Genomic DNA, 26,445 nt, shown 5'->3' with positions numbered 1-26,445 from the left:
CCCTGGAGATGCTGATTCAAGAGCTCTGGGGTAACCAGGCATAGTGACCAGGCCTGTGATCTCAGCAATATTTTGAATTTCATCAATATAAAAATTTGTTCTCTCTTATTGTGAAGGTAATGATGTAACATTCTTGATAGTGCCTACTGGCATGCAGAGCCTGCAGTCTTCACTATCTGACCTTTACAGGAAAAAAAAATGAGAACTTCTGGTGCTTCAGCTTCTTCCTCTTAGAGTGCCTTCACCTTGTATTAGCAACCCTCAGGAGCAGGTAGGCGAGGCCCCTCTCCCCGCTCAGGGCTTCTCATCCTTAGCTGCATCTCCCCCAAGGAATTTGAAACTGACCCCAAAGCTCTTTTTTTTTGGGGGGGGGTCTGGGGTTTGAACCCAGGGGTACTCTACCACTGAGCTACATCCCCAGCCTTTTTCATTTTTCTTTTGACACAGGGTCTCACTAAATTGTTTAGGGCCTTGCTAAGTTGCTAAGACTGGCTTTGAACTTGCAATCCTCCTGCCTCAGCCTTCCAAATTGCTGGGATACAGGTGTGCACCACCACACCTGGCTTAGAGTACAGCTTTTTGTAATACAGGTATACTGATAAGAAGTGGGGGATTCCTTCTGGAGGGAATAACATTTCAATTCATTCAGTTCATTGTAGTTCAAAGTTAGTGTTCCTGACCATCAAATCAGTAAAAAACAATCCCCAGCTCACAGGCCAGATGGAGACAAGAGATAGGATGGGTTTGGCCCACCTGCCCCCCAAGAGATAAGCAGTCAGAGTGTCTGAGGGGGGGCATGATCAGCCTCCTTATTCTCTGTCCCAGGGAGCTCTTAGCCCAGGGTGGTGAGGGGAGAGACTTGATGTTGGTCTTCGGTTTTGTGAGAGTACAATATAGTCCCATTCATTCTGGTCTGAAGTTTTGCTGGCTTCCACCCTCAGATTCAGACTGAGTTATAGGCTGTGTAACAAAATTCAGCCCTGGAGAAGACCGTCTCAGATGACCCAGAGCAAATGTGAATGCCAGGGCTTTGAATTTGAAAATTAATTATGAAAAATTAATTTCTTAAGGTCTCCATAGCCGAATGCACTGGGTTCATATCTTGGTGAGTGTAAAACCAAAAATCACGACCAGGAGACAGAAGAATGGAGAAAGGCTTTATTACACCAGTGAGGAGAGCGCTGGAGTCCTTGAAAGCCACAATCTCCCTGATCAAACAAGGCTGAAGATTTTATCAGGGAGCCTACATGTATTCATATAGGAAAGCACAGGAGGGGATGGGCATACTCCTGAGCATGCCCAGTTTGAGGTCATCAAGTACCTATTCAGGAAACATGGCGGACAGGAGCACTTTTGGGCATACTTAGTTCAGTATTCTAATGAGTCAAGTTTATTCCAGGTCAACTAAAAGGAGTCACAGTGGCTTTGGCCTTGGATGGTTCCTATTGGATTTTTCCAGAGTTTTAGCTAAAAAGAAAGAAGCTGGAAAGTATATTGACCACCTTTAGGGGGTGGCGGGTATGCAAGGGAAGGAGCCGCCCCTAAAGAGCCCATCTTGCTTGGCAGTCAACATCTGGTTTCCCAAGGTCTGGTACTGGGGTCATGGGGAAATGGAACCTCTGTTGTATTGTCTTTTGGGCCAACTGTGGACAAATCTGAAAGCAACTTTGTCTTTCATACTTGGGTAAACAAATGACTAAGAATGCCAAGCTCCCAAATGCAAAAATTGAGTCTACTCTGGTAAACTTTCATAGATTTTATTTATTTTTTACTTTTATTTTTTTAGTTGTAGATGGACAGACACAATACCTTTATTTTATTTATTTGTTTTTTATGTGTTGCTGAGGATTGAACCCAGTGTCTCACACATGCCAGGCAAGCACTCTAAGATTTTTTTTTTTTTTTGATAAAGTGATTCTGACATTAAACCTCTCCCCATCCTAAATTATTTTACAATGTTTTCCAACAGTAGTCTGGGGTATATCTGAAAGAGCCACGTGGAGCCTAGCCACCACCATCGCCCTGCGCCCACCTCTGCTGTAACAGTTCTCTCTGCACACGCTCCTGCCACTCTGATGTGGTGTTTAGTTTTTCAGAAATGCTAGGCTCAGGGCCTTGGCCCACGAGATTCCTCCCACCAGGAAAGCTCCTCCTGCTGCCTTCTGCATGGCCTGTTCTTCCTCCTCTGAAGGTCAGCTTAAGGGTCACCTGCTTAGAGGGACAGCCCTCCCCTGCAGCAGCCTCCTTCCTCTAGCAGGGTGGTTCTCTGTGGAGCAGGGCCGCCCTGCCTGTCTGTTGACTTGCTGTTTGTATTGCTAGTCCCCAAGCACGTACTCTTCAGGAGGGCCTGGGTCACATCTGTCTTGTTCACTGTGGTCTCAGTGCTGCCACAGCACTGGGCACGTGGTGACTTTGGGGGTGCACTGAATTGAATTATGAAACTGCTGCAGGACTGCAGCAGTGCCCTGGTCACCCGTGCCTTGCGGGGAGTGCCTGTTGTTAGACACCAGGAATAAAAAGGTGGACGCGTCACAGGTACTACACTTAGGAGGCACCCAGCCTGCTAGGGAGGCTGAGAAGCCAATTCAGGTTTCCCTACCAGTTCAGGGGACAGGTCCACACAGTGCTGGAGCGGGCGAGTCAGGGATCCTTTCCAGAAAGAGTGTCAGGCACAGCTGATAAACTTGACAAGGCTGTTACATATTAGGAATTCACATCTGGAGGGAGATTTGACAGAGTACCTTTTAGATTCCTTCCAACTCAAATTTTGTGCCATGGGAGAAAAAAAGAGAGAGAGAGAGAGAGAGAGAGAATAAGGAATTTTGTGCTGGGGAATGTGGTTTTAAATAGGATAGGCCTCACTGAGGAGGACTTTTGAATAAATACTCATAGTTTCAAAAGAAATCCTCCCAAAGTCTTGGCTTATGGACTTGATGTTATTTGTGAACTTGGATAAAAATGGTGAGGGTTATTCCCATATCTTCAGTTGTCTTTAGTCCAGGTTATTGGAATTCTTAAAGACACATGTTGGTTTGCATGACTCACCCATATTAGGGAGGGTAGTCTGCTTTGCTGAGACCCCTGATTCTACTGCTGATCTAGTTGAGGAACAACCCACAGACACACCCAGAAACAGTGTCTTTTGGGGCCTGGCCATGTGACATGTGCATTTAGCTTCACAGTCTGTTCCCATCTCATGAACAAGGACTCTTCAGACACACCCAGTGATAGCGTCCTGGCTGGGCACCTCTGGCGGGTCATGTGACACGTGCAGTTAACATTGCAGTCTGTCCCTGTGTTATGGACAAGGAGCCTTTGCAAACAAGCGACACAGGCACAGACACAGACTCCAGATCTTGTCTCTACAGGAACCTGCCCCTCTCTGGGTCCATCGAGTTCCTTGCACTGGACACTTGCTGCATCTCCATTTTCATTTCCTTCCCAGGTTGGTCTGTCTCTTGTTAGGCATATTTTGTCCCCCCCCCCCACTTGAGAGCTCTTTGTCCCCAGCTTCTACCCCTGAGGCATAGGACATCCCAGTTCACTTCCTGCAGGTGTCCTTTATTCCAGGTCTCTTATGTCTATCCCAGCAACAAACCTCACAGACTGGGAACTTCCGCTTCCTCTGGAGGGAGGAAGAGGAGGCAGGAGACAGGCCAGGAAGGAGGCATCACTGGAAACCTTATAAAGTCTATACTGTGGCACCTACTCCTTTTTTAGATAACTTTAAAAATAAAAACATCACTCTGCGGAGAAGGAGCATTCTGTTTCACCAAATCCTATAAATATTTATAACTTTGAAACCTTGTTTCATGATAGAGCTGGAAAGCATAAACTGAGCCCTCTTACTATTGGGGGTGAAGCGATTATATCTGAAAGGTCACTCAGGTCTGTTGATTTTATATATGTATTTATCCTTAAATCCATTTTTTAAAAAAGCCAAATAAGTGTACATTGTTTACCAACTTTGCCTTTAGTTAGAGGTAGAGTTTTCCTGGTAGTTGTAGTAAGTGTCTGCATTCAAGTGGCTTTGGTCAGGCACAGTCATGGAAAGGTCTGCCCGAGTGGGATATCAAGCCCTGATGTTGGCAGAGCACCAGCATCTGAGCAGCTGTAGAAAGAGCAAGTAAGCTAAGGAAAGCCGGGTCTCAATGATTTATCATAATTTTGAGGAAAGCAAATGTGAATCTTTAAAGGAGGAACTATTAATGTCTTGGAAATGGCCAGTGGGTTTGTTCATAGAATTAGTAGCAGGGGGACTCACTCATTTTCAGGCTTCTGATGGCAAGCAGTCCACAATGCTGGTTCTGTGTGCACTTGAAATCCTGGTGTTCTCTGTGCTGCCGGGACATCTGTACACCCCAGTAACTGGTGCTTCGTCTGTTGAATAATGGACCTCTTCCTACTTCATGAGGAGGTGAGCTGGGGCTTTTCCCTAGTTCTTGATGAAAGGTGCTTGGTTGATGAGTGGATCCTGGTGTCCAGTATAGGCTGCTGGACTGATTTCCCAGTGGTCAACAATCCCTTGCAGGGAGCCTCAATCTCAGCACAACATGCTGCTGACGTGACCTAGTGATCAAAACCATGGCTGAGCTCAATGTAGTCTGGGAACTTTTGCTGAGCGTGCCCACTGGGAGCTATCAGAAGAAACCTGTCCCTTCCATACTATGATTATAAATATGCAGTGTGCATTGTGCACTTTGAATTAAATTGATCTTGCATTGCAGTCTTGTCTCAAGTGATTTTTGGAAGAAGTTTTTATAGTAAACAAGAAAGTTACTTTGTCATAAAATTCATCTTAGTAGCCGAGCACAATGGCATGTGCCTGTAGTCTCAGCTACTCTGAGTCTAAAGTGGAAGGATCAGTTGAACCCAGGAGTTCAAGGCCAGCCTGGCAACACAACCAGACCCTGTCTCTAAAAACAAAACAAGCAAACAAATTTATCTGAGGAATAAGAAGCAGCAAATGTATGCTCCTGTACCTTTGGAATGTGTTGGCTCCTCTAGTTGTCCTGGGCTTTCTCTGCACAGTTGGGAAACCCGGGTTCCTGCATTGCCTTTGCTCTATGGAAGTTGGTGTGAGAGCAGCCTCTTGTGTGTGTTTTGCGCACAACGTGGGCACTGTGCTGTGTGGACCAGGAGAAGGGGCATGTGGTCCCATGCAGAGAGCAGGTTCAGGTCAGCACAGGGAGGGATTAGCCCTGCCCAGTGCTGCACTGAGCTCCTTCTGGGTGTGAAGTCAAATCCTGAACCTGCCAGGGCCTGGCCCAGGGCCTTTGGACTGGGTTTCCTGTAAGCTTGTATTTTCTTTCAAATTCTGATCTTTTGCTGCTGGAAGATGAAATCCCCTCACTGACTATTCAGGAAACATGTGTTTCTAATGATTCCCTAGAGGCTGAGCTGCTGGTTTGGGTGGGTGTTTTGTTGAATTAGAGCTGACCAGGGGCCCCACCTCCACATCTCGTCTCATTATCTTGCAGCAACTGCTGGATCCAACATAAAATTATTGTCATCTAGAGCTAAGTTGCTCCTAAAGAATATGACATGATGAGTGATAGTAGTATTGCTAATACTAGTGGTATTATTGTGCCCATCTAGGGTTCTGTGGCCTGAATATGTTCTCCTAAAATTCTTACGTTGAAATTCTAACACCCAAGGTGACAATATTAGCAGATATGGGTCCTTTGGGAGGTGATTAGGTAAGAAGGACAGAGTCTTCATGAATGCCATTAGTGCCTTTCTAGTGGGACCCCAGAGAGCTCATTCACCTCTTCACCATCGTGAGGAAACAGCCAGAAGGCACTGTCTGTGCACCAGGAAGCAGCCCTTACCACTCACCACGTGTGCTTGTGCCTCATTCTGGGACTCCCAGCCTCTAAACTGAGAAATTTCTGTTTATCACTTCCCAGTCTGTAGTACTTTGCTGTAGCAGCCCAAATGCGGTAAGGTATATAGCAAACTCTGAAAACTTGGATGCTTTGTAAGAGGTCCCACTGCTCCACCGTGACCGCTTTCTAGTATCAAGCCATTTCCCAGTGAGAGTGACTGCCGGCTGAGAGACGTGGCACTGGAGGGCTGCCCCCGACTCAGCAATGCCTTTAAAGGAGAATCTGAATTTTATTAATCATAAAAGCATCTGTATACTTTGAAAAGAAGTAAAACAGATGTAGGAAATCGCTTCTCTGTAAATACAGTCAGTCACTTCACAGTTTTAATCTACCTGTGACAGCAAATTAAGCTGTCTTCTTTTTGGTTGAGCTTTTCTTTGACATGAAAAGGAGATGTATATAAAAGGAACTTCCAGATCCACTATACAGCTACTTTTTAAAAATCTAGGATGGGCCCATATTGCTAAGCTCATTATTGAGTACTTATGTGGGGGATGCCCCATAAAGTGACTCATAGTGTTTAGTTTATGTACCATTGATCAGCGTTGGTGCAAGGCGATCTAATTGCTCTAAATATCTCATATAAAAATACCTGCAATTGGGCTGGGAATGTGGCTCAAGCGGTAGCGCGCTCGCCTGCATGCGTGCGGCCCGGGTTCGATCCTCAGCACCACCTACAAACAAAGATGTTGTGTCCGCCGAAAAAACTAAAAAATAAATACAGGTGGGGACCCTAGGAGCCCTCACTCTTCTCCCCACACTGGGCATCCACTGTGTGCCAGCCCCAGAATGCAGGAAGCAGCAAAAAAAGAAAAAAAATCTGCCCCTGCTGACCGTCCAGTGAGGGAAGAAATAATAAACAAGACAGAGTGACCTGTGACGGGTGTTAGCTAAGAGAAACAAAAAGCAGGGAAGGTGTGTGGGAAGGTGGGCATAGCATGGGTGTGGATGTGATTTCATACTCTGTGCAGGGAGAACCTTGCTCAGGTGACAACAGGAGGGAGACTAAGGAAGTGAGCCCTATGGAGATCTGAGCTTGAGAATTTCAGTTGTTAGAAACCAGACATATAAAGGCCCTGAGGCAGAGACACGAGGCTGGGGAGGCTAGAGTAAAGCAAATCACAGTGCTGAGGAGGAGGAAGAGAACTCAGAGGTATCAGACCATGTCCTGTGGACCTTCTGGGCCTTTGTGAGGCCCTGGGCTTTTGCTTTGATGTGATGCAGACCTTTGAGGTTATGAACTGATTTGGTGTAGCAGGCCGACCTGGCTGCGGGCTTTCAGAACAGTCGGACAGGGGCAAGTGTAGACATGAGGAGACCAGTTGGAAGACTTGGTGGTAACACAGGTGAGAGAAGATGGTGGCCAGGCCAAAGCAACAGTCTAGGAGTGGCAAGAAGTAGTCAGGGGCCAGGGATTGCTACAGGTGCATGCCAGATGGGTGGGATGTGCCACTCCCAGCTACAGGCCACTACTGCGCTCCCACAGGTACAGGCCTGCAGGAGCATGGGCCTCCTCTGTCCAGGACAGGCCCTCTTGACCTCCTGACTCCAGTCCTGCAGGGTGGCTAATTCAGACTGCCACCAATGGCCAGTCTGCAGGGGAGGCAAAGGCCACAGGGGCACAGTAGGTGTCTCAGTCACTGCTCTTGGTGATCTGCAGAGGGTTCTGATGTAGTTTTTCCAAAGACACAGTGGTGACAGGGTCCTGGACTCCTGGGTCGAACTCAGCCAAAGCCGGGATTAGCTGCCCAACAGGACTGCTGTGTACACTGCTGGAAACCATTGTGCACGACAGCCTCTCTGCCTAAAGAAGAGCAGGGGCTGAGCCAGAAGAAAATATATTAACAGATTCCCGCATCAGACACTGAACACTGCAGAACCCAATGCTGCTGTTCTGTAAACACGTGCTCATGAAGTCTCATTCAGGACGCTTGTTTTCAGCGTCCAGTCCATGGAGGGCAGAAGCCTGAAGGACGGGGTTGTTGCATGGCAGCCTGAGACCTAAAAGGAAGGAAGCAACTGAGTAAAAAGAGCCTTTTTAAGTGCTTTACCTCATAATCCGCCAGAGCCCCCACCCGGCAGAGGAGCACTGTTCCCAGGAGTTCTTTCTAACGAGCAGAGTAGCCACCTCTCTCCCGAGTCTGTTTATGCCTCAGACTTACCACTTAATTTGAAATGCTGCAGTGTGACAGTTGGGAACGCATCTGCCTGATGCTGATACTTAAATTTATTGACATGCCCAAGTACATTTCTGACACTATTTACGTTCCCATTGAGTTTATTTTCTGCAGTAGTAGTTTTATCTTCTTTACGCTTCTCTCCAGTTGGTTTTATCATCAACCCAAAACCCCACCAGATAATTTTTTGCTGTTTTTTTGGTTTTTTTTCCTGCAGTGCTGGGGATGGAACCCAGGGCCTTGTACATGCTAGGCAAGTGCTCTGCCATCAAGCCTCCCTCGGTCCCCTCCAGATGGTTTTAGGGGCAAGGAAGGAGTATAATGAGCAGGCTGGTTTGTTATTCTGGCTAATCCTTGCCTCTTACACTTTACTTGAAAGCTTCATTATTTCAAAGGGATTTCTGTTCATATAGACAATAATTAAGGTTAACTCTTCAATCAAATTCAAGACTCTCCTGATTTTAAAACCTCTAGAAACTCAGGCTAAGTGTTTTAAATTTGTTCTTTATGCTGTGGCATTAAAAGTTTCATTGGAAGAGTTGGCTGAATCAGATTCTCTAATTGGAAATCTAAGATGCATGTGAAATTTAGGTATTTTGGCTACAAAGTAGTTACTTTTTTATTTTATCTATTATCTATTTTATTATTTAATAATGGCTATTTTACTATAAATAGGAATGAGATAAAAATTAACATATAAAATATAAAAATGAATATAAAAGCTTATTTGAAGTATAGAAGCCAAATATCTATCAATTTCCCTTTTTTTTTTTTTTCCTCCTACTGTGGATTGTTGGGATGTATTTGCTAAATTTTTTTCATTTTAAGTCAATTAGCATGCTCTTTCTCTGGGCTCCCATCTGAGGATATGCCTGCCTAGATGTTGCTGGAGAACAACTTTAGTAAAGCAAATAAATCAATTCAAAACACAAATTGGGGAAGTTAAAGGAAAATAAGATACAAAAAAAGTGTAAATGTGTAAATTGGGACAACCTTTCCAGAGAGCAGTTTAGTACTAGTTATCAAAAGTCTCAAAACTGTATAGGTTTTGACCTTGACCTTCTGTAATGCAGTTTCTACCAACTCACCACAAGAAAATAGTCAGATATGTGCAGAAGGCTTTGCATGGTCCATACATTGGAAATGCCTCCCACATGTCCCATGTGTTGACCTACTGTGCATCAATTCCAATCCTGAAAAGATGGAAGTAATTAATGGCTTGGGAAAGTGATTGTGATGTATTGCTAGAAATGTTCTTCTAGGGCTATAAAATGTATATATTGGGCTGGGGTCATGGCTCAGTGGTAGAGCACTTCCCTAGCACATGGGAGGTTCTGGGTTCAATCTTCAGCATTGGATAAAAAAATAAAATAAAGATATTTTTAAAAGATGCAGATCTATACACTCTTTTAAAAAAAAGTATATACTCACAAAGAGGATTTCTAGGAAGAATGAGATAGTTAACATTCCAACATGTTAATAAATGTTATTTCTAGGTAGTGATGATTTTGATGATTTGATTTTTTTATGCATTTCTCTATTTCCTATGTTTTCTACACTAAAAATGTATTATGTGTATAATCAGAAAGAGGCAGATTCCATTTTTAGAAATGTTACCATACAGCAATACTGTCCAATAGCAATATAATGTAAGCCACAAATGTGAGCCACATGTGAACTTTAAATTTCCTAGTAGGCTTTAAGAAAAACAAAAAGAAACAGAAAAAAATCAATTTTAATATTATATTTTATTTAACCCAGTATATTCAAAATATTATCACTGCAACAGGTAATCATATTAACAAAAAGATGTTTTGTTTACTTTTCATAGTGAATTTGAAATCCATTATGTATTTACAGTAATCTCAATTCACACTGGCCACATTTCCACCTCTTGGTGGCCACTTGTGGTTATGATGGAGCAGTCAAGGGATATTCTAAAGTGCTGCCGGGACAGGGAAGTTCTACTCTCTGGAGATTAGACAGAAGTAGAATCTGAACTCACAGAATTTATTGACTGAGCCAGGCTTACAGCATATCCCATACCTCTAGATTTTAATTACTGTTTTGTAAAAACATTCTGCAGATTCAAAGGTCAACTCAGATCTGGTCTAGTCTCAGCGCCTGCTGTTGGCTGTGTGGTAGCAGCAGTATGGGCCACCTCTGCCTCTTGCTTCTCCCTCCTCTCATTCCCCAGGCATACCCACTCACAGTGTAGATGTAGCTTTAAAAATCCTAGCTTCAGATTAGATCATGCTTTGTGGCTGTGGATGGCGGCTTTGCACTTGTTTTCTCATCTATAAGGAACATTCACCTCATGGAGTTATAAAGATTAAACCAGCTAACAGATGTGGCATAGTCCATTAACAGGGCAAGCACCAAGTATGTGAATGGTGTGCATTTTTATAGCTTCTCTGAACCAGCCCTTTGTTTGTTAGACTAGCATGCAGTTTATGCACACCCGCACTTGCTTGTGTACTTGACATCTCCATCAGTACTTAAAGGCTCTGTGGGAAGGCTTTGCAGGTACTTTTGTGACCTCTGCACCTACATTTACTATTATATGCCTAGGGCTGAAAGTGATGAGGTTTGGCTAAGTCAGGAGACTGTCTTTCTAAGTGGATATTAACTGTGTATTCTTTTCAGCATCTTAAGTGGAAGAAAGTATGTGATAGCTCCATGGGCCATGCCTCACCTTGCAATCCAAGATGGCGCTGAGTAATGGGACATGGCTGGGTTTCATCAAAACTGGCCTAGTTGTCAGACACAGTGGCACACACCTGTAATCCCAACTCAGGAGGCTGGTCAGGATGATCCTAAGTTTGAATCCAGCTTCAGTAACTTAGTGAGGACCTACATCAAAATTTAAAAATAAATAAATGAAAGGGTGAAGTGCCCCTGGTTTAATCCCTGGTATCCAAAAAAAAAAAAAAAAAAAAAAGGAGGGGGCTAGTGATGCTACCCCCAAAGAACCAAGGTTTCACAATTTCTCACACCTCACATTGTTCCTTTCCACTCTCTTGTCAGTGCCTCACAAAACCCAACTTGCTACAGTTGTACTCTGATTCTTAGCCAGTCTGCTAGATTTGAAGGAGTGGGACATAGGAAAGGGTCTCGTAGCAGGCTTATCTACAAGAGTCTGGCCCCATGACTCTCAGCCCACTACCCACAGGGGGAGAAAGGGTTATGGTTGGGACCCAGCGCGCGCGCGTGTGTGTGTGTGTGTGTGTGTGTGTGTGTGCGCGCGCGCACGCGCGCGCGCATATGAACATGCAGATGTGTGTACATGTCCATCCAGATTTAGCTCTCCTTATATAGGGTATCTATTTTAACCAAAACAAAAATTCTATGCAATACTTACCTTTGCAGTGTACAGTTTATTTAGATTTGCCCTTATATTCTAATTCATTTTTTTAAAATGCCTACTAGACTATTTCACAGTGGGCATCCTGGCTTGAATTTGAAAACACTGAATTAGCACATTAAACTAGATACCTGTATTTGCAGGCTTCTTTCTCTCTCGGAATGATCTTTAGCATTTTTTTCCTCACGTTTCTTTAATTTTTTATATTCTTAACCAAAAGGCTTCATTTCCTTCTTGTACCAGCATTCATCCAAATAACATTTAGTGAAATATTTAAAAAGGGTCCAAGGGTTATAGCCTGACACCTGAAAGAACGGGAGGGAAAAAACTTGGTTTATGTATGGCTCCCGGACGTGATTTCAGAAGTCTCCTGAATGCCAGCCCTGGATTTCTGAAACACATTCTTCTTCCACATTCCAGTTTGGAAGCTCTGAGGAAATCTGAACTGATGCTGAATTCCTTTTTTCCTTTTTCCTTCTGGCTTTCAGGAAAACTTGTGCTAGTTATCTGAAAAAAAAAAAAATCTAAGGATGACTGTAGCTTCTCGTGGGCACATCCTGAACCTATAGTTTTCCCATCGTTCCATTTATTTCCTGAAAATCTTTCTGAGATTTCTCACTGCCTTGTGAAATTCAGCTTGTCAGTAACTGACCCAGGTGTCCCTGCTCCTGAGCTACCTTTCTGGGGACTGGTAGCGGCTGTCTGGTGACTGTGGCCTGCACAGACTGTGCTGGGCTGCCGTTCTCTTAGCTCTGTGTGGGTTGATAGGTGGGACACGTGGTGTCACCTGGTGCTGCCCTGCCTTGGTGTGTCTTGTAGCCCCACCTACCACATGGGTCTGGAGGCAGCCCTCCAACCTCCAACCTTGCCCTTTTTCAAAACCTGTTTTTCCCCCATTTCCTACAGAAGTTCCAGATTTCTTAGCTCACCCCAGTTTGTCTTTAAACTTCTTTCACCAGAGTGGTGACTTTTCTGGCTGTCCTCCATCTTGCTCTGACCTTCGTTTGCAGCATTTATCTCAGGACTCTGCATCTGATGGCCTGTGGCTCATCTGCTGTCTCTGTCCTGCTGCCGAGGTGTTTTGAAAGTGCTCGATGTAGAAGCCACCTGGCACTTTGCTTTGCCTAAGGAGAGCCCTTGAGCTTTAGTTGGTAGCACTCTGTGGGTGGCTTTCCTGGCAAAGCAGTATGCATTTGTCCCAGAAAGCAGCCTTGGAGAGCCAGGGTAGGTGCAGGCAGGGGTGGCCAGCTTGGCTGCAGCCAGCTTCCCACTGGAAGCTGCTAGAAACTTTGGGGCCAGGCTCCTCGCCTCCAGCTTTCCTTTCTCACTCTCTCTGACCTTTGAATAGAAGGTACCCTGCACTTCAGTTCCAGAGAGAAACCGAGAGGAGTGTCTGTCTTTGTTGAATTCATTAATTTAAAGAAATGTATCCTGTTTACATTTCTGGCAGCCTTTCTTTGATTTGGATGGTGGCCAAAGGCAAACAAGCCAGCCTGATGGAGTCAAAGCATGGAGCTTTCCAAGTACACAGGCCTCGTCCAAGTGCATGCTCAAAACCGGATAATGGCCTCAATGTAACTGTCTCGTCCTATAGAAAAGGCTTGTTCTATTTACTTGCATTTTATATCCAACTTAGCTGTAGTATTTATTGTGGGAAGGTTTTAGTGGGGAGTAGCTACTCTAAAAAGATTTGGCTTGATTAGGAGCTAAACTAACAAAATCTATTTGGAAGTGAAATAATAGGCTTTACAATTTTTGGTCCTCTTCCAATAAAACCAACATCTCCCCCACCACCACCACCCATCTACATTCCCCAGCAGACTGGGATATATGCTCTGACTCGGAAGTTCAAGTTGCTGGATTTATAAGTTGTCTTAAAAATGCTCTTTGAGCTGTTTAAAGTGTTACATTGTATTGAGATGAAGTCATCAAACTGCTTGAGACTTTAACTGTTTGTATTTGCACAACTGAGAAAGTATAGGATTATCAAAAAAGTTAGGATTTGGGTAACACTGTTGATGAAGGCTCTCCTTTGTCATAAAGGAACTTAAGTCTGTTGTCTTCTGGCCTGTTTGTTTTTTGGGTTTTTTTGTTTGTTTTCTATTTTCCGTTAGGTATATATGAGTTTTAGGATTTACTTGGCTTTTGTCTTTCAGGAAATTGGTTTTTTATTGGAAAAGACCAGGCTAGATTTTTTTTTTTTAATCATAGCTTATTCTTATACTAGTATCTGACTGAAGACACTAGCAACTCTTATGAGTCTGCAAGATAAACACAATGTCACCAAAGACCTGAAGCCCCAGAGGTAGTCCACATGTCCCTCTAAGAAGGAGAAAGAGTGGACTTGGAACTTGAGCAGATGTCCCACAGCAGAAAACTTACCTAGAAGTCTGTTTGGGAATTTCAGAATAAAGTTGTCAGGGAGCAGTTTTTGACTTGAATAATTTAAGTGGGCCAAAGAGAGCCATCTTTTCTCCTGATGCCTTTCCTGCAAACTAAGTGAAAAAGATACAGAAAGTGGACTCCAGTTAACTGTTGTAATTCAAAGTTCATCATTAATTTTGCCAACTGCCATGATTTTTTATAAAGTAAGGAGTCTGTTCTTCATGGCTAAGTGTAGCTGGTTGGAGTAACTGTGGCTTACTCAGGTGGCATCCAGCAGGGGGGTACCAGGCTACTGTCAGGTGTCTACTATGTGTGTGTAGCCAAACCGAGGTCAACCCCAGATTTCATCTCTGACATATAGAAATGATACTCCCCAGGGGTTGTAGATTTCACTGGGAGTGAGGTCACACTCCTTATGAAGCTAAACAGTTGTATAAAAATAGCACCTGAAAGGGTACCTTAAGGGTCAGATAGTGTGCATATTGAGGTGCATTGGCAGGGCTGGTAGGTGGGCTGGTTTCCTGACTCGGGGACAGGCAGAGGCTGAAATCCTGTCTAGGATTTGCCAGTCTTGGGACTGCATCCACCAGGACAAGAGGGGTCCTTTCTCTGACTTGGACAAAGGCTTCAAGACCCTTTGCTCAAATCTCATCAGAGAAATCAGTGCTGCCTTCTGCATGTGCAGGTAACTTTTGCTGTGCATGACGTGGAAAATTTGAATCATCTTTTTTTCTTGAGTTCTCGGACCTGTGAATATATTGCTCTTTGGGGAAGGCTGAAGATCACTGTGTAGTCAGAGAAAGAGGTGAGATGGGAGCATTCCAGAGGCAGCAATGTGGAGAGTGAGGAACAGGAAGGGAGGAAAGTGGAGGACTTGGCTCAGTTCCCCCAGGATGGGTTCTGACCCACTGTTGCCCTCAGTACAGGAATCAACTCTTCAGAAAGCTTGGTTAGAGACCCAGCTCCGATTAGGAGTTTTCTGAGCCTTGCCTTTTCCTACTACCTCTTTTCCCTTGGCCTCTAGTAACCTTCCCTTTCCACACCACATAGTCAGGGCATACATTACTGTGACTGCTATTTAGCTTTTTAAAAACTTTATTTTGAAATAATTATAGGTTCATAGGAAGTTGCAAAGATGGTATAGGGAGGTATCATCCAGTTTCCCCCATAGTTATGACGTACATAATTACAGTACAATATCAAAGCCAGGAAACTGACACCAGTACAGTGTAGGAGGGGTTCTGTGCCATTTTATCACCTGCATAGATTGATGTGACCAACAGTCAAGACCTCAGAGATCTCTTTAAGAGAATCACATAGTTGTGACATTTTGAGATTGACTTTTCTCTTTTGACATCATGTGCTGTAGTTCCCTCCAGATTGTTGCGTGTCAATAATTCTTTTTAATTACTAAGTGGTATTCTGTAGTATGAATGTATTGTAGTTCCCAGTTTGGGACTCATGGAAATGAGGCTACTGTGGACATTCCTGCACATGCCTTTGTGTGGACCTCAGTTTTCATTTCTCCAGCACAAACACTTAAGATTGAGGTTGCGGCACTGTGTCATAACCATGTGCTTAGTTTTCAAAGAAACTGTCTACTTCTGTCCACGATCTGTGCTGGTTGTGTTCCCATTTCTCCACGTCCTCACTGCCACTTGGTGGTGTCACTGCTGTTCCTTCCCACTGTTTCCCATCGTGTGGAGATGGCTCCTGGAGGTCCGGCCCTCTCTGCTTTTCCCTGGCGTCTAGCAAGCATGAGCCTCTTCACCTGCTGATTTGTCATCTGCTTGCACTACCTGCAGAGATATCTCTAAGTGTCCTGTGCCTGTTTTCTAGCTGAATTTTTAAAATTTATTTTGCTTTCTAAGCACCAGTTTTCTTTTTGTTTTTTCATTCCATGTGTTTTATTGGTACCTTATAATTGTACATAATGATGGGATTTGTAGTTACGTATTCATACATGCACACAATTTAACAATATAATTTGGCCAGTGTCACTCCCCAACGCTCTCCCCTCCCTCCCCACCTTCCACCTCCAGTCCTGTTCCTCTACTGATCTCCCTTTGATCTTCATTATATCCCTGATCCCACCCATACCTTTTTCTCCCCTTTTTTTCTCTGTAGCTTCCACATATGAGAGAAAACTACCCATCCCTTGACCTTCTGAATTTGGCTTATTTCACTTAACATAATGGTCTCCAGTTCCACCAATTTTCCTGCAAATGACATAATTTAATTCTTCTTTATGACTGAATAAAGTTCCAGTGTGTATATATACCACGTTTTCTTTATCATTTCATCTGTTGATGGGCTCCTAGGCTGGTTCCATAGTTTAGCCATTGAGAATTGTGGTGCTGTAAACATGGGTATGTAGGTATCGCTATAGTAAGGTGAACTTTATTCTTTAGGATAAACCCCAAGGAATGGGTCATATGGTGGTTCCATGCCTAGTCTTTTGAGGATCCTCCATACTGATTTCCTGTAGTAGTTGTACTAATTTATAATTGCTCCGACAATGTAGAAGTATTCCTTTTTCTCCACATCCTCTCCAGCATTTGTTATTCTTTGTATTCTTGATGGCTGCCATTCTGCCTGGTGTTGACCCTGGGGTCCTCTGGACTGGAGGTCAGGGTCCCACCCAACTGTCACCTGTTTGGTTTCCAGTTGGAAAGGCAGACACTCTGTGCCCTGTGCTACTCTGCAGGGTATCGACCATGTAAGAGAGCACTCTGGGGACCTCAGAGAACTCCACCTCCATAGACACTGTCTTGCTGGACTCTGCTCTAAGAATGATGAAACAATCCAGCTCAGCTGGCAGCAGAGATGGACGACCCCACAGCCAGAGGCCTTCCCTAGTACTGTTTCATGTAGGCTGCTTCTCCATCCCTTTGCCCTGTGAGGTGAGAAGGGGCAGAAAATACTCACTTTTGGTTTTTTAACAGTGAAGAAATAAGCAAAATATGGAAAGCAGTTTCTCTTCACCCCAAACAGTGGTGGCATCATCCCCAGGATGTGGTCGAAGTTCCTGCCCAGGTGGGGTTAGTCTTTCCCTGCTGCATGGCTGCCAATTGCCAGTGTGTTTTCTCACCCAGTTGGGACAAGTGACTGCAACCTTCTGGTTTCTGGGAGCTGCTGGATTTCTGACTGCACTGCTTCCTCCTCCCTCTCAGTGCTTTTCATATGCATGTAGGAAACGGTGGCCCATTTGGGTGGTGGTGTCCACACCTGTCTCATAGGGTGTGGTCCCAGGAGTTGAGACATTGGTTCCACAACAGAACAAACCAAAGGCAAATCTGGTTGCAAGTTCCACAGCTCGTGAGTTTTCTGCTTTCTGACAGTCAGCGCCTGTACTAAGGTTCTGTATTTTGATGTCGTCTCAGAGCACAATTAAATCCTTTTTCCCTTCTCTTTTTTCCTAGGGCTCAAGGGTGCTTGTTGATGCACGGGACAAGCTTGGCATCCCTTGGCAGCACTCTGAAAACGAGAAGCATGGGATGTTCTTGATGGCCTTTGAGAACAAGGCAGGGCTGCCCGTGGAGCCTGCCACCTTCCAGCTCTATGTGCCAGCCCTGAGCGCGCTCTGGAGGGACTCGGGGATCAGGGAGGCTTTCAGCCGCAGGAGCGAGTTCCAGCTGGTGAGTGGCCTCTCACTTGACAAGACCGTTTTGACCTTTAGCAGAATTTCCTTATAAATTATGTGAAAATATAGGTGAGCTGTCTGTTGTTATAAATCCTGGCAGAGGCTAACGGAGCCACCAAAGGGTGCTGCACAGTGCACTCAGGCCAGAGGCATGTTTGTATCCAGGTAATGCAAAGGGGTGCGACCCAGGAACTCGGACATCAAGAAGGTCTCGTCCGTTGTAGGAAATCAACATCCCCTTAACACAGCTTTCTGGCTGTGATGTGTGGGAGATAGAGATGGGGGTGGGTGTTTCCAGATCAATCTGGGGAGCTGATCTCTGACCCCTTTCGACCTGCTCTCCTCAGATTCGTTCCTTCCACTTTACAGGCTAAACGTGTCACAAAGCCTAGCTATTTTAGTCACTTAGACTGCTTTACCATGCGAAACTGTAACCAGAGAACTGGAGATGCTTTGCATTTTTGCCCTTTGGTTTTTCCTCAACTGCCCTTTAATACTGACAGTATGTAAGGAGAAGCATGGGTTGCCCTTCTAACCAGGTCTGCCATCTGTGCACCCAGGGTCCATGGTACAGGATCACCTCCTCATGCCTTCCCCGATCCCTTGTCCCTGGCCTTTCTTCATAGTTTGCTATAATATGTATTTAGACAGTGCAGACTTGTGTTCTACTGATTTTCAAACTATAAAAGCTATTTCTTAGGGCGCATGCCATTCTGCAATAGCTTTTTTCCACCTGTGGAAGTCCCCCCACTGTGATCTTTGTTCGTCCACTGTCATGTGAGGATGTTCCACGTGTCATCATGTTTTTAATTGTTTTCTGTGTTTTGCTGTTACAAACTGTTGTGATCATTGTTGTCTGTCTCCAGGTGCTGCGTTCAAGGGCTTCTCTAGGATGTATACCTCGGTGTAACTGTCAGATCCTGGGGCACATGCATCTTCACGTAGACAAGATACTGCCAGAATATTTTCCTGAGTGTCTGTACCAGTTATTGCCTCTGCCAATAGTGGAAGAGGGTTCCATGAGTTCCACAGATGGGCCAATATTTAGAATTATCAGGCCCCCAATTTTTAATTGTATCTCATTATAGCTTAGTTGAAGTTGCCCTGAGTTTGTTTATACAAACAAAATACATACGCATTTTCTCTTCCAGGAAATGCCTATTCATGTCCTTTGCCCTTTTTTGGGGAGCAGGGGTGGAGGGGTTGAACTCAGGGTCACTTAACTACTGAGCCACATCTCCAGCCCTATTTTGTATTTTATTTAGGAATGGGATCTCACCGAGTTGCTAAACGCCTCAACCATTGCTGAGGCTGGCTTTGAACTCACAATCATCCTGACTCAGCCTCCTAAGCTGCTGAGATTACAGGCATGTGCCACCCTGCCCAGCTCTTTTGCCCATTTTTTTCTGAGTTTTTTAAATTTCCGCATTCAGCCAAGAGATTCTGCAGTGCACCAATGACCCTTGCAGTTCAGTCTCTGCATGCTTCACCTCACTTCCTGCAGCACTAGCATCTTATACAACCATAGTCCACTGCCTGGAACCAGGAAACGCACACTGGTACAGTGTTTAAATGTCACCTGTTTGTCCTCTGATGTCTCTTGTGTGCCAGAACCAGCTCTGGGATCTTCAGTGTGTTGTCTGTGCCCTTGGTCTCCTTTGATTTGTGACTTGATCTTTACTTGTTTTCCATGACCTGGAGACCTAAATAACACTGGCCAGTTGCTTTTGTAGAATGTCTCTGTTGGGTCTGTCTGGTGTTTTCTCATCATTAGCAAGAGCACCATGGTAGTGACTTGTGCCCTGCCTAGAGTACTATGTCAGGAGGTGTGTGGTGTGGATGTGTCCATTGCTGGTTACTTGGTTAAGGCGGTGCCTGGCAGGTTCTCTGTGTTGCTATGACTTGGGGAGGTGTTTGAGACAATGCACATATCCTGTTTCTCATCAAGCTTTTGCCCACTAATTTTCATCTTAAGGGAACCTTAAGGATGACATTGTCCTAATGCTCATTCATTTGCATATTGTTTCTCAAGTTAATTTAATAATTAAGGTAAAAGCATGAAAAGAAGCAAAAGATTTGGTTACCATAGAAACAAAAAATCTAAATCGTGTTAAGGGCAGGAACATAAGAATCAGCTGGGAGAACATAAGTTAGCGTCCAAGTGTGGAATTTGGGGGGGTTAAGTCTTTTCCCCCATAAGCTCACATGGTCTGGGAAAGATGATTCTAGTCTATTCAGAACTGGAATTGGAAGGAAATTGCTTCTGTCGATTGAGGACTTACCAAAGAAGGAAATGTAAACATCCAGAGCTGATTATTCACAACGCATGTCCAATAAGCACCCGCCCAGGAAGTCAGTGTGTGCGCTGGTGGTTTCCTCAGACTTATCATTTGCCTCGTTCCTCTGGACACAGTGTTTTAGAGCTGGAAAGAACCCCCAGCTTAGGAAGTCAAGCTCTCAAATTGTTTCAGACTTGGACACAAGCCCAGAGAGGTTGTGGCTGGGTTGAGGTCATATCTGGTAACCATTCTGAGAAATTGGGGCCCAAAAGCCCAGTCACTTATTTCTCCCTATGTTCACTCCCTCAACACTTTAGAGCACCTACTGTGCGCCAGATACTGTGCTCCATGCTAGGGATACAGCAGCAAGTAAGACTCAAGACATGTCTGTCCCCAGAGAGCTTTTAGTCTTGCCATCAACCTGGCATGGGCCAGGTGAGGCTGCCGTGGGGCCTGCAGCCACCTGTTTGTTCGTCTTTCGCTTCAGGCAGCGTGACTTTTGAGGCTGTGGCCACCTGAATAGTCTGCTATTCAAGACAACTATGTGTTTTGTTTTAAATTTTTTAGTTTTAGGTGGACACAATATCTTTATTTTTATGTGGTGCTGAGGATAGAGCTCACATGTGCTAGGCAAGCACTCTACCACTGAGCCACAACCCCAGCCCCACAACTATGTGTTTTTAAAGACCATAGTTACTAAAAGCAAGCATGACAGTGTTAAATTCTTGCTTTTTGAGTATTGGATACATGGGTGTGTGTTATTCCTACATTTTGTACATTTCTATGTTTTTCTTTATTTTTAAAATATCATAGCATTTTATTGAATAACTAGACAGTAGGCCCTTAATAGTCATTATTGTCAAAATATACAGTTACAGCCAAAGTGCAAGAGGGTGACTGTCTTTAGTCATCTGTGTTCCTGAGTAGCCCCAGCTTCTGTCCCCCACTTCTTTTCCTTGGTGTCGGAACCTCTCTGGCTGATGTTTCAGTGACTTGGTTTTTGTTCTTCCTCTCCCTGCTGACAGAACCCACAGCCTCTGACAGTCTTGTGACCCCATTGCTCAGAGAGCTGCTCCCGGCCAGGTGGTGGCTTTTCCTGCCCCTCCACCATCCTGGGCATCCTTCCAGCCAGGGACAGAAACAAAAAGAGGAAGACAGAGGGTTGGGCCTGGTGACAACTTTGTGACAGCCTCTCTCCTCTGAAGAGTGTGGGGGCTGGGTGCTCCCTTTCCAAAGAGGACACAACCCTGCATCTCCTGCCACGAGCCCAGGGGACTACTCACTGTGTTCGCCGCCACTTACACACAGGGTTGATGTCCATTCTGTGGCCCAGCAACAGAGAAGGGAAGATGACCTTGCCCTGTCCAGTCTCGCCTGCTAAGCCCCTTGAAGGAAGACTCAGCAAGGCCCTCGATGGGGGGATTGTCTTAACTACCACGAATGTCTTCTTATGTGCCCTCTTTGTTTTTGTTTGTGGTGCTGGGGAATCAGACCCAGGGCTTCACACATGCAAGGGAAGCACTCTGCCACTGAGCTACATCCCCAGCCCTTTCTAAAAGCCCTCTTCTTAAATAAAAGGAATTTAAAATTTTTTAAAACATAGCATATTTTATTAACGAATGTGCTTATAGCATAGCATGCAGTTGATAGCAGGAAGTGTCTACTTTCTGTTATACCTCTTGCTCTGGGGGACTAGTTTATTAAAATGATTTGACCTGGGCACTTGGGTTTTCTGGTGTGTGACTCCTGCTCTGAGGGTGGCCACCAGTCTGCACATCAGAGCCCCCTTGCTGGGGTACTCAGGATTCTTTCTAAACCTGAGTTCTCTCTGAACACCAGATACTGTGTTGTGCTGTCAAGTCCAAGTCCCTCGAAGAGCTGGTAGGACAGACAGATGTGCAAGCAAATAACCAGTAGTAGTGAAATGTGGTGAGAAACATAGCTGAGGAGTGTGCAGGCCATGCCAGCCACAAAGGGGAAAGAAGGTGACGCCACCTGGCAGGAAGTTGTCCGGGAGATGTGTTTGGAGATTTTTCCAAAGGTAGGTAGGGATGAACCAGGGAACAGTTGGAGTGAGGTGGCAGAAGGACAGAGAATGGTCCATAAAGGGACTTTACTGGCTGTAAACAGAGTACAGGTGACCAAGGGTGAGGCAGGAGCACTGTGTGTGGTTGGAACCATTTCTCAGCTCTTTCTTCAGCTGTCCCCACACTTGTCTGTGCTGCTCATTTTTGGCCCAGCTCCTCCTGTGCTGGCAAATGGCAGCAGCAGGACCCAGACTCATATGTGCCTGCCACCAGCAGGAACAGAGAGGGACTAGGCATGTGGCCAGGGAAACACTGGGCCTGGGTAGGTTTAGGTGTGGCAGAACTTTCTGCCTCTGGACAGGGTATGAGAATGGTGGGGTGTCCCTCACTCTATGCCACACCATGGGGAGGGGAATCTCACTATGGCATGGAATGATCTGTAGGCAGAAGGCATCGCTGGGGTTTTGAAAGCAGAAAATAACAGATGTGAGTCGCAGTTTTCCCAGGAACATCTTCAAGCATTGTGAAAGGCAGCCAGAGGGAGGCAGGGCGGGACACGGCTCTGAGAAGCCAGCACCAGGGCAGGTGGCTTCAGTGTCTTCAGTATAATCCTTTGCTGCTTTTCTAGTGAATTTTAGTCTTTGTCACCATACGTTCCTATACACAGGCCACGTGAACAGACTGGGGAAACCGCTAGGTATGGGACTAACCACCTGGATTAAGGAACCTGGTTTGATTTTCATAATGTGCTATCGAAGTTGTGGCCAGATGACCAAGTGCAAGGGTCAACTTGTTACCATAGGTTAGGTGTGCCCCGTCTCCCTCAGAGCATGGGACATTATCCCAGAGTGTGGCGCACCCATCAGAGTCCTCTCTGCACTTTGCCCAGTTACGCTGAGCATGTGCTCATGTCCAAAGCTGGGGCCTTTTCTCGGGTGGAGGTGCCACACACCAAGTGGCCCATCTCTTCTGTCCTCGCCTCAAACACTTCTTGTTTCCCTCTTCTCAGCTGTCAGGAAGAGTCCTGAACCCTAATCATTTTCACTACCTTTCTGTTCTTGTTTCAGAGTGGCAGGGTCTTGTGCTTTCTCAAAATGTGTTCACATCTTGGAGTTGGAAGATGCAGGGAGAGACTCCAAAGACTCAGGCGATGCTGCAGCGCATTGCTTCTTGATTTCTGGGTATCAAGTGACTGGGCTGATACAGGGACTTTTTTTCTGCCATAATTAAAGGAATCAAATCTTTGTAACATTCTTGGAGACTGCTAGAAAAGACTGGAGGTGCAAGGTGCATTTCAGGGGTAGAGGAGAGACAGGTGGCAGTGTGGATGCTGCTGCAGGAGGACGCATCTGCATGGCACTGCCAAGGAAAACCTGCTGAGCTGAGGGATCCCTGGCATCAGCAGCCTCATCCTTCCCTGAAAGCCACTCGTGCTACCTTCACTTGGAGAAGTCTGGGCCCCCAGGTGTCCCCAGATGAATGGCAGTAGCACACAGGCTGGGGTCCATGTCATCAAACTTGACTCTCTTCCCTCCCCTCCTGTTCTCACCTGGGGTCTTGTGCTTTTTTAGGGGCCACGGGCCATAGAAACATGGCTTACAAGTTCTCAGGGCTTTTTTTTTTTAAAGCTTTTGCATTCCTGAGACAACTATCTGTCTGTCCTTTGTGGTAGCAACATCATTTTAGAAAAGAATTACTTATGGAGACGGCTTGACGGTGTGTTCCTTTGGAAACCTGCCCACACTTTTGCTGATATTATTTTAATTGACTTTCACATACTTTTCCTGAGCTTTCTTGGTAAGCCTGGTGGGACACCAGTAGACTGGCTAATAGAGAAGGAGGTTTGTGGCTACAGTTACTTTTTGCAGTGTTCTCTGAGACCACAGGAAGCAGTGACTTTTAACAGTGCAGTCTGTGCATTCTCCCTGAGTGAGTACCTTGTCCTTCCAGGAGAGATCTGTGAGTGATGAGCTGCTTGCTGTGGATGCTCGAGGAAGTCTCATTGCAGCTGCTCCATTAGGAATAATACCTAAGGGAACTCCAATGCCTGCCAAGTGACAGGAGGTATCCTGGGGTCATCTAGGGACAGCATAAGTGTTTTGCATGTACCCTTGTGGGCTCTGTTGGTCCAGTTGTCTCTGTCTTAGGTCCACCTGGGAACACTTGTAGTCCTTTACAAGTTTAATTCTTTGCCTTTTCCTATTTCTTCTGTTATAAAGATGTCCCATACACTTGACTTTTAAAAACACATGTTGCAATCCAAGGTTAGACCAGAGGAGGAAAGGAGAAGGCAGGAGTGCTGCTGAGGACAGAGCCTCGCCCACTCCACCCCCCATGTTTCTTATACATTGAAACAGCTGGAACATTTCAAAGAATCTTTCTGCTTAGCGACTATGTGGCCTCCTGCCATTTGTCGCAGATGGCGAGTCTCCCTGATGTCTGTGCTCTTACGATGGATTTTGGCTGCATGCAACTGAAAACCCAAAATAGCAGTGCGACTCAAATGTGAATGTCTCTTCCCTTTCTTGAAAAAAGCCCAGAGGTAGCCAGTCCAGGGACCATGTGGGGGTCTCTGTCTAGGCCTTTTCCAGTGTCCTGTCGCATGGCTTCTGTTCTCAGGTGTAGCCAGCAGACTATATTCCAAACAGAGAGAAGGAGGCTGGGGCAAGGTGTACCCTCTGCTCTCACGGTTGCTTCCTAGAAGCACCACCCTACACTTCCTCCCAAGTCTCAACTGGAGTTTATTGACCTGGTCACACCTGCAAGGAAGCCTGAAATGTAGGATCTTGGTGGGCAGATTGTCACTCAGGAGGAGGGGGAGTATGATGGAAAGGCATCTGGCACTCTCTGCCAGAGTGCTTTGGGGCCTTTCCTGCCTCCATCCTGGCAAACCAGTACATCATGTGGAGCCCACACTAAGGAGGTCAGAGTTGGGCCGTGTAAAGTCCTTTTAACTCTTTATTGGGTAAGGAGGAAATTCTAATCTCATGTCATAGTCTATGACTCTTATATGGGCTAGTGGAGATAAATCACAAGTGTACTTTCAGTTTTGTGCACCTATTTCAGTTTGATGGAATTGATTCCACAAAATTTTGTGGATCTGCTCTCCTGTATCTGGTGTTCTTGTAGGTGCTGGGCAAATGGAAGCAAACCAAGACCCCTGCTTGTGTGGAGCTGACTTTCTGGTAAGCAGAGAGCAAGTGACAATAAAGTATTGGCACGCACACGTGCATGCACCAATAAAGTAATGGCACGCATATGTGCATGCACCTACATGTGCATTATGTCACTAGAGAAAATCAAAGCAGGCACTGGGGTAAAGGGTGTGGAGTGGGAGAAGCTGGGAGTATACACGTGGACACATAGGGTGGCCGTGAGAGGTTTCTTCAGCAGGTTCTTGGTCTCTGGTTCTCCTGCACCTTAGTTTTCTCTTCTTTCGTGGTGACAGAGTTGAGAATACAGCCCCAGATCCATGGCTACTTCTAGCTTTCTCTACAGCTAGAAGGAGCCATGGGACTAATTACTGGGACTTGCTCTTAAAAAGATGCCAGACACATTTGCCCCAGCTTCTCTGCCCCTTCCTGCCCAGTGTCAAGGTCTGGGTGGTCAGTTCGAACCCACACGTGGCAGTGGCATATGGCGTGTGGCAGAGCGCCCAGCCTGCCTCTGCGTTGGATTTCCTGGAAGGCTGCAGAGGAGGTGTCCCAGGGGGAGAATAGCGAGTGCAAAGTCCCTGAGCTGGGAGTGGGCCAGGTGTGCCAGAACACAGCAAAGAGCCAGTGGAGATGGGGCCTCAGGAGCACATCGGTGAGAGGGGCCAGGTCCCAGTGGCAGCTGTGTGTTGTGGAGGGCTTTGGATGGTCCTAGAAAGGCTTGGACTTCGGGCAGAGGCATGATGTGGTCTGGTTTATGTTTTAATAGGACTGCTTTTGCAGCTTCACCCATGATAAAGTGAGGAGAGCCACTAGGAAGGTGGCAGTAGCCTAGGTGGCACTGCAGAAGCACTGGGCGTGGCCTGCTTCTGGGAGTCCAGATTTGGAGAGGGGATTGTAGGGCATTGAGGCTCACTGCTCACCTGGGTTAGGGATCCCTGGCGCCAGCCCTGATGGTGGGTTCAAGCCCCCGTTTTTTTATCTTATGTTCTTACTTTCAGACACTTAATGAAGAGGTCTGTGTGAGCAGCTCCCAGCTACCTCACGTGTTGGGAAACTGCCCCCAGAATGCAGAGCATATGGAGCTGAACCCCAGCTCATACCATCATACCATGTCGTGGGCATAGCTCACTCTTTGCCTGGAGACACGTTCTAGACCTAATGTTCCCAGTGTCTCCATGACTTTCAGGTCCCGAGTAGGGGTGTTGGTTGGGAATGCTCAGAGCAGAGGCTGCGGGTGGAGGTTGCAAGTTTAGAGCAGCTGAGAGGCCCAGGCCTGAAGTACCAACTCCTCCCTGATTAGCAAGAATTGAAGCCAACCAATAGGACCAATCCAGTGCACACCTCCTCCAGATGCACCCTTTACGCCAGCCCCCAGCCTTCCAGGCTCTTTCACCCTAAAATTTCACTGTCTTGATCAGAAAAGTTCCCATGAATCAATAGATTCTTTTCATGCGTTTATTGGCCATTGGCTGTTGGCACTCTCTTCTTGTTTTTCTGTTGGGAACAAGTTTCCTTTGCTTTGTGCCA

The 26,445-nt window shown here is 45.7% G+C and overlaps 1 protein-coding gene across 1 annotated transcript in view; it reads left to right on the top strand.

Annotated features, from left to right (window-relative positions):
• The window catches only part of LOC124098776 (guanine nucleotide-binding protein subunit alpha-12), a 94,061-nt gene that overhangs the window by 27,716 nt on the left and 39,900 nt on the right, over positions 1 to 26,445 (top strand). The window contains exon 2 of the mRNA XM_046453727.1: positions 17,237 to 17,452. Coding sequence (XP_046309683.1) covers positions 17,237 to 17,452 — 216 coding nt within the window. The remainder of the gene's footprint in view (positions 1 to 17,236; positions 17,453 to 26,445) is intronic.

Source organism: Marmota monax, unplaced genomic scaffold (genome assembly GCF_021218885.2).
Source record: "Marmota monax isolate L192 unplaced genomic scaffold, Marmota_monax_Labrador192_F-V1.1 WCK01_AAM20220418_F8-fsc00148, whole genome shotgun sequence".
In the NCBI taxonomy this organism is placed as follows: Eukaryota; Metazoa; Chordata; class Mammalia; order Rodentia; family Sciuridae; genus Marmota; species Marmota monax.
This window is presented reverse-complemented; position numbering and strand designations above follow the sequence as displayed.